The sequence below is a fragment of the Polypterus senegalus genome, chromosome 5 (assembly GCF_016835505.1).
Source record: "Polypterus senegalus isolate Bchr_013 chromosome 5, ASM1683550v1, whole genome shotgun sequence".
In the NCBI taxonomy this organism is placed as follows: Eukaryota; Metazoa; Chordata; class Cladistia; order Polypteriformes; family Polypteridae; genus Polypterus; species Polypterus senegalus.
In genome coordinates this window covers 49,800,481-49,815,055 of record NC_053158.1, presented here as the reverse complement: position 1 = coordinate 49,815,055, position 14,575 = coordinate 49,800,481, and the positions used below count along the sequence as shown (strand labels likewise).

The 14,575-nt window shown below is 37.6% G+C and overlaps 1 protein-coding gene across 5 annotated transcripts in view; it reads right to left on the bottom strand.

The window, feature by feature from the left end:
* Nucleotides 1-14,575, bottom strand: part of LOC120530270 (centrosome and spindle pole-associated protein 1) — a 115,842-nt gene that overhangs the window by 24,028 nt on the left and 77,239 nt on the right. For 3 of the 5 annotated variants that reach the window (XM_039754605.1, XM_039754608.1, XM_039754606.1), the window contains 7 exons: nucleotides 11,404-11,527; nucleotides 8,261-8,408; nucleotides 7,925-8,062; nucleotides 7,364-7,476; nucleotides 7,013-7,174; nucleotides 5,637-5,759; nucleotides 3,000-3,116 (listed from right to left, as the gene is read on the bottom strand). In XM_039754605.1, coding sequence (XP_039610539.1) covers nucleotides 3,000-3,116; nucleotides 5,637-5,759; nucleotides 7,013-7,174; nucleotides 7,364-7,476; nucleotides 7,925-8,062; nucleotides 8,261-8,408; nucleotides 11,404-11,527 — 925 coding nt within the window. The remainder of the gene's footprint in view (nucleotides 1-2,999; nucleotides 3,117-5,636; nucleotides 5,760-7,012; nucleotides 7,175-7,363; nucleotides 7,477-7,924; nucleotides 8,063-8,260; nucleotides 8,409-11,403; nucleotides 11,528-14,575) is intronic. The other 2 variants (XM_039754607.1, XM_039754609.1) reach the window with 2 other exon arrangements.

Below are 14,575 nucleotides of genomic sequence, written 5' to 3'. Positions count from 1 at the left end.
ACAAATCAAAATTCATTGATGTTGTTAAGAAGCAGAAATCATATTTCTTAAAAGATTATAAATCAGCTGACATATGCTGACCAAAACATCTTGTGCCCGAACCTGAAATGGGCATTCTATGGGGCAGATTTTGCAAAGTAGCAATGACTTGGCATATAAAGATGAGCTAATTACATGGACAACAATCAGGTGATGAGCTGCTCAATTCTGTCATGAAAGGACATCTCTGACAATGACCCTGCCACTGTAACGCAGAATTGAAGAGTGGTAGAGCACAAGACTGCAGACTCTACAGGAATTTGTAATGAGTCAGGTCAGTCTCATTTTCATGAGAAATTTAAACATGAACAAGGTCTGTAAGGTCTGCACACACTGAAATGAAGTATCACCACACCTAATGTTATAAGCAGAATCTTGTGGTAATGCATCTGGATCGGAGAGAAATTTAGGTGTGCGAGTGTTTCATATCTGTGAATATGAGACTTCGCTACAACACTACTGTATAACCTAAAGTGCAAACAAAAGCTGAACTAAATGAAGAAATAGTTCTCAAGCAGAAGCGTATGGCGAGTACAAAATTCAATATACAGTGCATCCAGAAAGTATTCACAGCGCATCACTTTTTCCACATGTTATGTTACAGCCTTATTCCACAATGGATTAATTTTTTTCCTCAGAATTCTACACACAACACCCCATAATGACAACGTGAAAAAAGTTTGAGGTTTTTGCAAATTTATTAAAAATAAAAAAAACTGAGAAATCACATCTACGGTACATAAGTATTCACAGCCTTTGCTCAATACTTTGTCGATGCACCTTTGGCAGCAATTACAGCCTCAAGTCTTTTTGAATATGATGCCACAAGCTTCCCTTGGCCAGTTTCGCCCATTCCTCTTTGCAGCACCTCTCAAGCTCCATCAGGTTGGATGGGAAGCGTCGGTGCACAGCCATTTTAAGATCTCTCCAGAGATGTTCAATCAGATTCAAGTCTGGGCTCTGGCTGGGCCACTCAAGGACATTCACAGAGTTGTCCTGAAGCCACTCCTTTGATATCTTGGCTGTGTGCTTAGGGTCGTTGTCCTGCTGAAAGATGAACCGTCACCCCAGTCTGAGGTCAAGAGCGCTCTGGAGCAGGTTTTCATCCAGGATGTCTCTGTACATTGCTGCAGTCATCTTTCCCTTTATCCTGACTAGTCTCCCAGTTCCTGCCACTGAAAAACATCCCCACAGCATGATGCTGCCACCACCATGCTTCACTGTAGGGATGGTATTGGCCTGGTGATGAGCGGTGCCTGGTTTCCTCCAAACGTGACGCCTGGCATTCACACCAAAGAGTTCAATTTTTGTCTCATCAGACCAGAGAATTTTGTTTCTCATGGTCTGAGAGTCCTTCAGGTGCCTTTTGGCAAACTCCAGGTGGGCTGCCATGTGCCTTTTACTAAGGAGTGGTTTCCGTCTGGCCGCTTTTTCATACAGGCCTGATTGGTGGATTGCTGCAGAGATGGTTGTCCTTCTGGAAGGTTCTCCTCTCTCCACAGAGGACCTCTGGAGCTCTGACAAAGTGACCATCGGGTTCTTGGTCACCTCCCTGACTAAGGCCCTTCTCCCCTAATCGCTCAGTTTAGATGGCCGGCCAGCTCTAGGAAGAGTCCTGGTGGTTTTGAACTTCTTCCACTTACGAATGATGGAGGCCACTGTGCCCATTGAGACCTTCAAAGCAGCAGAAATTTTTCTGTAACCTTCCCCAGATTTGTGCGTCGAGATAATCCAGTCTCGGAGGTCTACAGGCAATTCCTTTGACTTCTTGCTTGGTTTGTGCTCTGATATGAACTGTCAACTGTGGGACCTTATATAGACAGGTGTGTGCCTTTCCAAATCATGTCCAATCAACTGAATTTACCACAGGTGGACTCCAATTAAGCTGCAGAAACATCTCAAGGATGATCAGGGGAAACAGGATGCACCTGAGCTCAATTTGGAGCTTCATGGCAAAGGCTGTGAATACTTATGTACATGTGCTTTCTCAATTTTTTATTTTTAATAAATTCGCAAAAACCTCAAGTAAACTTTTTTCACGTTGTCATTATGGGGTGTTGTGTGTAGAATTCTGAGGAAAAAATGAATTTAATCAATTTTGGAATAAGGCTGTAACATAACAAAATGTGGAAAAAGTGATGCACTGTAAATACTTTCCGGATGCACTGTATATTACAGTAGTAAGGCCCAAACATTTTTAACAAGGATGAAATATATCAGTGTTCATTAAAAATTAAAGCAGTAGTCTAGAATGTTACAGAGGATAAAAGTGCTAAAGGCTTATCTACTCGTGCAATGCAAAAAGGCAGAGGAGAAGGCAAATGTACAATGTGTCTTCTTTTTTATTTTTGAACAGTTAAAAAGTGCTACTTGGTCCAACTCTAAGGAGACAGGCCAGCAACTCAGACTGCAAAACGTAGAATGCTGGGTGGAGTACCTGACAAGTCATTTTCATTACGATAATCTAATACTTTATAGCTGTAGTATAGTAAATATACACTAAACGTACTAGCCAGACTACATTTAGGTATTGGGCTGGAGATTCTGTACATTGTATATGCTCTTGTAGATGTGGTGTTAATACATATACATTCACTCGGGTCTCTAAAGTTTTCTTTATAAAAAAAAAAAAAAGTCTTATAAACTACTTTGTATCGGAAGTGGGAATCAAACAGGGTCACAACTATAGTAGCCTCTGATATTTTTTACTCTTCATCCTGGTCATTGGCCAAACATTGGTAAGGTTTCAGATGAAGTGTTACATCCAGGGAAGTTTACCATTGCCTTTGATGACTGAATTCGTACTGAACAGCACTCTTGAAATATTTAAAAATCACCCACTTCCCTGGTATAAACCTAAAAATGTTAGGTTTAATGTGGAATTTTTTTAAGTCAGTCTAGGCAAGGCATGTTGGTCACAGATCAAGATTCATGCATCACTTTTTTTTAAATAATGTTACCTCATCTCGCTCCCATTCTCTCCATTCCTGCACTTCATAGCTGTGCTTTCTCCCCTCTTTCTCTTTACTCTTCTGTATTTTACTCTTATCCTCTGTCTGCAGTGCTTGCTCTTGATTCTTGGACATGAAGTACAATACAGAAAATATATGCTGTAGTGTTTATAAGTGGAATAGATAACTTTTCAAAATGATACATGGCTAAGCACTTAAAGTACATTTTTAAAATTGCAATCAATACTACCTACTTTAGTGATAGAAAAATGTTGATTCAAAAGTAAACTATACTGTCCAGTTTCAACAGAATATGCACGTCTTTTTGCATGCTTACCTGTTGCTCAGAAACTTTTAAAGTAAACGTCTGCAGCCATACATTGTAATCTCACCCCCCCATTATTACTACATCTGAATGAATGTGTGTAAGCATTAGAAATTCGACTGAATCTCCAAATCTCCCTATTAATTGTGCATTTTTCAAACATTCATCTAAACTGGTCAAACTGTATTTACACAAAAATACCAGAAATCACCTCTCTATTGTGGTTCAGATCTACTTATGCAATTTTCATTACGCTGTAACTTAAGTTTATTATATAGAAAATCACCCGTAAAATCCCGGACCATCGAGAAGTGTTTGAACTGACGACATGAAGAATTGTCTTCACGCTCAACTGGAATCGTCCCGCATAAATCAAAGTCATCCAGACGATCTGAATCTGCATAATTAGATCTGGACCACCCTGTACGTATGTTTTAAAAAATATTTACTAGGATTCTAAGAATTAAACTTAATTGTATTTATTTTAGGCAACTCCGCAATAATGACAGATCACCTTACCAGAACAATAAATGGTCGGTTTTTCTTACTTTGGCCCCGAGTACCTTGACATCATTGTGGGAAGCACAATTTTTCTCAGATATCAAGGAATTCCTGAGAAAAATGCCCTCACTTTAGAAACTCAAGCTGTGGATGTATCAATATGACAAAGATTCCTACATACTCATGCAAGTCCAGTAAAGATTGGCTATGTCCTGGAATAATCAATCCAAAGCCCTCACTAGAGTCCAATACAAATGCTGTGCGTGAAAAGTTACTTACTAAAAAGATTCATTTAGATTTGAACACAAGAATATCTGGTGATTTAATAATCCAGGAATTCAAATCTAATTTTACATGCAGCACCCTTTTTTTTAGAACATCCTATACACTTATTAAGAGTTCCAGTTTATGTAACACCTCTATACTATTTATAGTAAAATAGTGACCACCTCGATGGGCTGACAAACTTTCAAGCATGGACACACTGTGAGACTACATTGTGAGCCATTTTATTTGCTGCTGTTGAACTCTTCAACGTGTTTTTATTTTTAGCACAAAGCAATTTGTTTTGTTAACTTTCCTTGACCTTCAGCAGGATATTAAACACAGTTTCTCCTCCATCATTCTTTGTAAAATGCTAAGATATACTTTAAAGCACCTTCTGCATAAAAAAACTTGATCTGCTCTTTACAGTTCACTGAAACCCTAACATAACCAGATGTGTCTTACTACGATGCTCAATTTTCAGAACACACTCAGACTCCAGCACTTTGCTTGTGTAATGGCCTGCACACCAATAACAGGTTTCCATTAATCAGCACTGTGCATATTATAGTGTGCTAAAGTTAATTTAAATAACTGTCTAAGTGATGGATGGTTTAAAAGGCAATCTCCACGTTTACACAACTTAGCCTCTTGCACCTAAATCCCAATTACATTTTTCCCTCCATTCTCAAAGCATGCGTAGTAACAATTTTGGAAGAAACTCAACCCTATATACAGGTTGTTAGAAGTTAGAAGTCTGCATGCTGTGACAGCAACCCTTGCAGAAAGTGTGCGAGAGAGTCGCAGAATGCGGGTGTGAGAAGTTTAAATGTAGATATTGGCAATCAAATTGCTTTGGAAAAAGTGGTGAAGTTCTGCTACTTAGCGACATGTTGATTGTAGGCCGGGGTAGCACACATTGAAGGAATTCCAGAAGATGTCCCTTAGTCTTATTTCGAAACTAAAAGAGTCCTTGAGGCAATGAAGGGAAACAGTTATGAAGGCTACAGTGTGTGAGGAGTACTTTGTGGGATGCAGCCAATAAAGGTGGAACAAAGGAAAGCTGGAAAGAACAAAGATACGAATGATCAAGTGGATACATACGATTGAGAGCAACAGGAATATTGAGGTAAGAGAAGGAGAAGTGGATTCTTCTGTGCAAAAAACAGACTGAAGTTGAATATATTAATAAATGGTGCACTTGCAAAACCAGCACATTACTAGTAAAAGCCATGCACTGTAGTATTGGGTCTGACATAGTAATGAAGTAACTGACATTTAGAAGCTGGTATCAGATATAAAGTACATTTTGAATGCTCCACCATTGCTCCTAAAATTGTATTCCCAAATAATATTAATTGAAAAAACAACACAGGCAATTATAATTTAGACCACTGACTGGTTTGTCTATGAAATGTTTATATTTATATAAAAAAAGTGCATTAACATGTCTATGTAGGATATAATGTGCAAGTTCACAGAAGGTGTAAAACTTAGAGGTCTACAGTTAATACATATTGGTTGCAAATCAAGATCACATATATCCGCATCTTTACCTCTTCCTGTTTGGCTCTTTGCTCCCCTTCACTCTCTTCTTGCAGCTCATCGTTTTCTTTACTCTTCTGAGAAACGCCCTTCTCATCAGTCTGATTCATTGGTTCTTGATGCTTTAACATCTGCTTTGAGTGAAAAACAATTAAAAAATTTTAATATAACCTGCAGAATAGAAAAAAGCAAACAGTCAGAATACCTTTAGAGCACAAAATAAAAAATTAACAAGTAACTTTCTGGATAGATATATAGATAGAGATTTATAGATCTATAATGCCGTGCAACACACAATATTGTCACGTTTCAACATAATATGCAGGTCTTTCTAAATGTTTCTCTGTTACTCACTTTTAAAGGATTTGAGCATCACTTAAGAATCTACAGCAAACCTCACCTTATTTCAAGTATTTTACTTCAGAAACTTTACCATGGGAATCTGAGATCTCAAATGACTAAACAAACCCAAACAAAAGTATTTATGTTCCTACAACATTCTTTTGTCAGCATTCACAAACTGAATTTGAAATTTTCAAAAAGCATCTTGTGTGTTATGTATAAAACTTCTGCCAATATTCTTTCTGCTCATTTTACTTTTAAAAATGTACCAATTTCAAATTCCCATAAAGACCAACATTATAAAAATCACTAGTTTTCTAAAAGGCAAAGCATTACTTTTCACTCCATTCACAACATCTTCTACCATCCCAAAATGTAACGTTGAAAAGTCCACAAAATGTATGCATGTGCACTCACGCAACCAAAAATGAAACACGATAAACAGCAAGGTGTTAATGTATATGCATGTGTGCGTAATCCTATACAGTACTCTTCAATGATCAATGCCTGAAGAAGGGGCCTGAGTTGCCTTGAAAGTTTGCATATTGTAATCTTTTTAGTTAGCCAATAAAAGGTGTCATTTTGCTTGACTTTTCACTACATTCATAATGGCTAACAAGGTACGACACCCTAGTTCTTCAATGAAGCAAATTTATATTTTCATTTTGGTGCCTACCATAAACACAACTCAATATATGTTTCAGCAGAAAGGGTTAAATCTAAATGTGACATTTTTATTAAAAGTGTTTATTAAACAGTCAACATTTCCCACTCAGATTTTCATTTCATTACTCTACACAGTATGATGCTACACTACATCAGGCTCGCTGCATTTGCACACTGCATTGTTCCAGGAACCACCTGCTTGTATTTTGCTAAACAGGACCTATAAACAAAGATGAAACTGATAGAAAATCAAATCTATTCAAAAGGTTTGTTTTTCTTTTTAATTTTACAAAGAAAAACACCATACAATATTAAATTTTTTCTGTCTTTCCTTTTAATGTTTATAAAATGATACTAGAAAAGACTTAGCAAGAGTCACCTGGGCTCTAAGCTCCTCTTCCTTCAGTTTCTTCATTTTTAGCTCTTCTTCATATTCTCGTTGCATCCTGGCCCTTTGTTCAGCCAGCCTCCGCTCCTCTTCCTCTTCCTCCATTTGAAGTCTCTTTCTCTCCTCCTCTTGCTTGCGACGTTTTTCCTCAATCTTAAACAAGAGGACCCGAATTATTCTAGACATCCTCCAACACAGGCACATTTAAATTTCACAGAAAACAATGAAAAATAATTTCTATACTATGTTTTACTTCGATGCACTGATGATTAAGATATTTTTAAATGTTAAACGCAGTTTTCACATGTTTAAGTTAACACCACATTTTATTTGCTTAAATACCTGAATTCGAAGGTACTCTTTGTATTTATCCTTTTCGTATATCTGCTGAGGTGTTGGAGCTTCTGTAAACACATTGCCACGAGCAAAGGGTGATGTCTGGGTGGAAGTAATGCCTACATCAAAAAGAGACAAGTGTGTTCATTAATTGCACTGATCTCTTCACTTGAACTTCTGCTTATAGCCTGACCCAAAAGGCACATTTCTTCAAAGTTCAACGCCATGCTTTATGTTTGCATATTTTATATAAAATATATATATAGATTTTTTTTATTTATTTATTTGTGATTCATCAGGCGTAAGCATATTTGCTTTGGGATCGAACCTCGAACCTCAGTGTCCACAGCAAAGCCTCTGATGTTGTGCCACAGCAGCTGGTTTGCTTACTTGACAGGGTGAAGATCGGAATATTACATTCATGGGTGTGACTCGCAAACTGGCCAAGCAAGCACAAGTATCACCTAGTAGGTAATACTCCAAATAATCAGATTGCAATTCAGACCTATGAGATACATACACACAGTATATAAATAAATAAAATATGTATTTATTTAAATCAAGTACCTGAAATCTTGTGTGCCAATGACTCATGGGATTCATTTTCTTTAGGAACTGATAATAGTGTCTTCTTTTCTTGCTGTGTCCTGAGCTCTGGGTTTACATAAGCCTCCTCATTATATATATGCATTCTTTTCAGGTCACCTAAAAGAATAAAAAAAAAAAATTAACACACACTTTCATAATCTCTATCTATCTCTCTCTCTATGCATCTCTATCTCTATATCTAATATCTATATAATACATATATAAACCAGAGATTGTTAAATGTGTGTAATATTATTTTAAAAACTAGGTTAGAATAAAGTATCTTTCCAAAGGAAGGAGAAAGCAGAAACATACTAATAAGATTTCCTCGATCATCCTTCAATGGTGCTCCTGCTCCACCTCTGCCCCAAGGGTCATAGGTTTTCATTTCTGCCTCAATCTTTGCTTCATATCGCTCATTTTCTTCTTTTTCTCTTCTCTTTTTCTCCTCACGTTCCTGTATCTGAGGTTGAAATAAAATAAATTATTGCAATATTTTCCTTGGCTGATTTATTAACAGTGGCATTGAAATTCTTTAACAGAATGTTGGTGACAAACAAGACATAAAAAGCAGATCTAAATAAGCACAGGTGCTTTCTAGAACCTTCATTTGGATAGTTCTTTAGGGAACTAGAAAGGTTTCCCTATGGCATTACTCTGAAGAAAAACTCTGGCACCTTTATTTTTAAGAGAGTAATAAAAGGTTTACAGTCACTTTCACTGGATGCACCAATTTCTTTCTTGGGGATTTGAATCACTGCTCAAGAAACCCCAGACAAACCTCCATGTGTACCAATATGTGCAAATATTCATATTTAAAGATACAGGCACAGAAGCAGAAATGCTTTCTAATGTTAGCCAGTTGCTCCAACTGAAAGAGACCTGCTTTATTCCATAAACCACCCTAGGTCAGCAATTCCATAGTGTCAGCTTTTATTTAGGTAATGGGTTAAATGAATTCTATTTAACATTTGGGCAATTCGACTTCACTGACAAATAGCAATATCTGATGCAGCTTAGTAGGTACGGAGAGACCTTTTTTGGATCAAGCTAATAAAAATCGTTGGACAATATTAGACACAACTTCTGAAATTTTGAAAAAGTCCACAACATATAATCTAATGAATTGTCCTCTAAAAAATGTTTTGCTCTTGTAAACCAACCCCCCCTTAACAAAAGGATAAGTGTCTTTGTCTGTGTGTCCGTCTCGTTGCTGTGTCATTCCAAAAGTCGTATGCTCAACGATTCTCGATGGTTCTTTTTTTCATGAATCCCGTAAAACCGATTCCTTCAATTGTTAATGTTACTGGGTGATGTATTACTTGACTAGGTTATCTAAAATCTACATACACACACATATACACATTATATATACATATATACATATATACATATATACACATATATATATATATATATATATATACACACATATATATATACATATATATATATATATATATATATACATATATATATATATATATATATATATATATATATATATATATATATATATATATACACACACACATATATATATACACACACACACACACACACACACATATATATATACTGCTCAAAAAAATTAAAGGAACACTTTTTAATCAGAGTATAGCATAAAGTCAATGAAACTTATGGGATATTAATCTGGTCAGTTAAATAGCAGAGGGGGTTGTTAATCAGTTTCAGCTGCTGTGGTGTTAATGAAATTAACAACAGATGCACTAGAGGGCAACAATGAGATGACCCCAAAACAGGAATGGTTTAACAGGTGGAGGCCACTGACATTTTCCCTCCTCATCTTTTCTGACTGTTTCTTCACTAGTTTTGCATTTGGCTACAGTCAGTGTCACTACTGGTAGCATGAGGTGATACCTGGACCCTACAGAGGTTGCACAGGTAGTCCAACTTCTCCAGGATGGCACATCAATACGTGTCATTGCCAGAAGTTTTGCTGTGTCTCCCAGCACTGTCTCAAGGGCATGGAGGAGATTCTAGGAGACAGGCAGTTAGTCTAGGAGAGCTAGAGAGGGCCACAGAAGGTCCTTAACCCATCAGCAGGACTGGTATCTGCTCCTTTGGACAAGGGCAAACAGGATGAGCATTTCCAGAGCTCTACAAAATGACCTCCAGCAGGCCACTGGTGTGAATGTCTCTGACCAAACAATCAGAAACAGACTTCTTGAGGGTGGTCTGAGGGCCCAACGTCCTCTAGTGGGCCCTGTGCTCACAACCCAGCGCAGTGGAGCTCGATCGGCATTTACCATAGAATACCAGAATTGTCAGATGAGAGCAGGTTCACCCTGAGCACATGTGACAGACGTTGAAGGGTCTGCAGAAGCCATGGAGAATGTTATGCTGTCTGTAACATCATTCGGCATGACCAGTTTGGTGGTGGGTCAGTGATGGTCTGGGGAGGCATATCCATGGAGGGACGCACAGACTTCTACAAGCTAGACAAAGACACCTTGACTGCCATTAGGTATCAGGATGAAATCCTTGGACCCATTGTCAGACCCTACGCTGGTGCAGTAGGTCCTGGTTTCCTCCTAATGCACGACAATGCCCGGCCTCATGTGGCAAGAGTATGCAGGCAGTACCTGGAGGATGAAGGAATTGAAACAATTGAATGGCCTTCACGATCCCCTGACTTAAACCCAATAGAACATCTGTGGGACATTATGTTTCGGTCCATTAGGCGCCGCCAGGTTGCTCCTCAGACTGTACAACAGCTCAGGGATGCCCTCATACAGATCTGGGAGGAAATGCCACAAGACACCATCCGTCGTCTCATTAGGAGCATGCCCGACGTTGTCAAGCATGCATACAAGCTCGTGGGGGCCACACAAGATACTGAAAAGCATTTTGAGTAGCAGAAATTAAGTTTTTGAAAAAATGGACTAGCCTGCCACATCTTCATTTCACTCTGATTTTAGGGTGTCTACACAATTGAGCCCTCTGTAGGCAGAAAACTTTTATTTCCATTAAAAGACTTGGCATCCTTTTGTTCCTAAGACATTGCCCTGTCGTTATTTGTATAGATATCCAACTTCATATTGAGATCTGATGTATCTAATGTGTTTCTTTAAAGTGTTCCTTTAATTTTTGTGAGCAGTGTATATATATACACACATACATACATATTATACACACACACACACACACACACACACACACACACACACACACACACACACACACAGATACAGTATACCATATATACATACAAATAATAAACAATATTTAATCAGATCAATTTTGCTGCTTTTCTGTGATATGTCCTCTGATCAGCCATTTCTAGTTCAATGAATACAATGAAGACATTAAAGCTAAACAAAGCATCTTACCAGGTAGAGAAACGCCGAGTTACAACAAGAATTAAAATGTATATGAAGTAGTAAGGTTTAAATCTCTTAATAGTTGGAGTACTTTGTTTCATCCTAATCACCTACCTGTTTTCTTAGTTCTTCCTGGTATGATAAAATGGTATCCTTTGAGCTTTTCATTTTCTCTTCTGGAAACATTCCTATACTCGTCCTGCTGCTTTCTGGTGGGATTTGTGGCTCCGACTGTACCCTGTTTCCCCCCAAAGTACAACAATATTAAGACAGTTGGAACATCTAATGAGAGAGCACTAGTCATAATGTAAGTTACTATTAGACTTCATTAAATCACTACTTAAAATTCCACAAAAAAAGACAGTTTTCATATTACTTATTCACAAGACAAAACACTTGCATCTCAAAGAAACATTGTACATTTTATTTTTACTCTCTGCCTTATATTAAAAAAGCAATATAGTTGGCTACAATCTATTTTCTCTCAGCAAAACCAAAACATTAAATAAGGATAAAATAAGTGTTTAGGCAGTTATAATACAAATAGATTATTACAACTCCTGAAAAACATTAATGCATGGTGCTCTTGCTAAAGGTTGGCCATACAATGAATAATTTGCACTTATGTGTTTTGTTTCCAAATTTTAAGCAATAAAATAAATACTGTTTTTGTAGTTGAGATAAATGAATGCTAGACATGCAAATAAAATGTTAGGGTGCTAATAAAAGGAGTACCTATCAAAAGAATTTTTTTTCTTGCAACACGTATCAAAAAAAAAAATAATCTACACTACAGTGACCCCCATTAATAAAGTAATCAAAGTAGAAGTCCAGTAAAGGAGAACCTGAAGTTTTATTAAGCGCGTCTCCTGTTAAGGATACGTAGATACTATCCTTAGCTTGTCGGCCTGCAAGGTGAAGGAATACTTTTTTTTTCTCTTTAGATTGTGATTTTAACCTTTGACATTCAAGCTTACAAAAAGTTTAATGGTTGGTCAGAGAAATACTGTTTCTGAGCTTTTCAAAACATTTTGTAATACCAGAGTGTTATTTCAGAATTTATATTTAATACTGATTTCATATCATTATTGCCAAATAGTATGGCTATGGAGCTTGTAATTATGTCAACAACCATGGGGATAAAAACAATAGATAAAAAGTAAGCTGGTTTCTTCTGCCCTGACCAACCCCCTGTAATGTAAACCACACTTCAGAGTCCCAGTCCTCTGACATGTCAAGAGACAGAGCAAGCCCAAACCAAAAACAGAAGCCAAAAGTGATGTTCTAAGGATTAAATTGAGATATCATATAACAGTTTAGACCAGATACAATAAAGCTAAAAAAAAGAGGCTAAGCTGTTTTGTTCAAGTGGAAAACAGATTAAAAAGATGGCTAGTGATGTGAATTACATACTTTACATAGAACATAAACTATAGAGATGCCCTAATTTTACTCCTTCTTGTAATATTAGGCAAGTGGAATTAACATAATTTCATAAAAGTATATATAAAACATTAGGCACATGTAAATACATGCAGTGCATATATACATACAAAACTATTTATATACCTGTGTTAAATCTACTGTCATTTTTAATTACTTAGTGGTTACGCATTGTGACACCCTGTGCAGTGGGAAGGTTGGCACCAGACTATACAGTGGGGGGGGGGTCTTGTAGTTTGGGGCAACTGGGATCAGACTGGGAGACACTGACACAAAAAGATGGTATTTTTCAAAAACAAAGTGGGTTTTATTTACAAGTGCACAAAAGCACAAAAACACAAAAAAATGTCCCATTCAAAAATAGTGAATGATATTCGCCGGTCTGAAAAGGAAAAATAAAGAATGTATATGTACAAAAACTGCAGTCTTCCTAAATAAAGAAAATGTACTCAGGAAGAAACTACACAAAACACAGTGCAATGAATCCACAAAAATATTTACAAGAAAAAAAGTGTATATACAAGAAAAACAAAAATTGCACTGCAATTCCAAAATCTATACAAATACCTCCACCAAAACAATATATTAACTAGGAGATATTTATAAATAAGGCACTATAGGGGGAGCTATACCAACCACACTCACCACCCGATTGAGTCCAAAGACGACCCCTAGAGGCAGGAAGTGCCTTTTAAGCCTGGGATTGAAACTTCTAGCCAATCCTGCAATACGCCGCTCTCTTCCACCTACAGTGGCATATATTAAATAAGCCAGCAGCCTCACGTGTACATGAGGGCACCCCGACATGTTCCCTTTGGACAAGCACGATACACTCTCCAAAAATAACTTACTTTTCCTGTAACTTTTTTGGAACTTTATCCTGTGATCCCCTTCTCAAACCAACGCATGCATGCACTAAATAAACTACACACTCCACACCTTTCTCTTTGCTAACGGCAGTGGGCTTAAGAGACCCTCGACTTGAATGACTGGCGTGCAGGCCTAAGCTAGAGGCATGCCTGACCTGGCATTGAAATCCCACTTTGTGAACCTGCCAAAGTTAAAATCCTCAAAAAAGTGCACCCCCGCACTTCAATGATTAAAACAGGTAAGTGTTTCTCTTGTTATTAAGTGTAAGTTGTCTTTACAGTATTCTTAGACCTTTTTCTTTAAAGTGGTAATGCCCGGTAGGCAGATTACCACACACAAATAATACATACATACATCTATACTAATAAAAGGCAAAGGACTGACTGACCGACCGACCGACCGACCCAAACTCACCCACTCACCCACTCACTCACTCACTAATTCTCCAACTTCCCGTGTAGGTAGAAGGCTGAAATTTGGCAGGCGTATTCCTTACAGCTTACTTACAAAAGTTAAGCAGGTTTCATTTCAAAATTCTACACGTAACGGTCAACAATGTCCGCCATGTTGAACTTTCTTATTTATGGCCCCATCTTCACGAAATTTGGTAGGTGGCTTCCCTGCACTAACCGAAACCGATGTACGTACTTATTTTGATGGTATGAGGCCACTGTTGGCCGCCATATTGAACTTTCCAACGTCACTAATTCTCCAACTTCCCGTGTAGGTAGAAGGCTGAAATTTGGTAGACTCATTCCTTACAGCTTACTTACAAAAGTTAAGCAGGTTTCATTTCGAAATTCTATGCGTAATGGTCATAACGGTCAACAACGTCCGCCATGTAAAACTTTCTTATTCATGGCACCATCTTCACGAAATTTGGTAGGCGGCTTCCCTGCGCTAACCGAAACCAATGTACGTACTTATTTCGGCCATATTGAACTTTCCAACGTCACTAATTCTCCAACTTCCC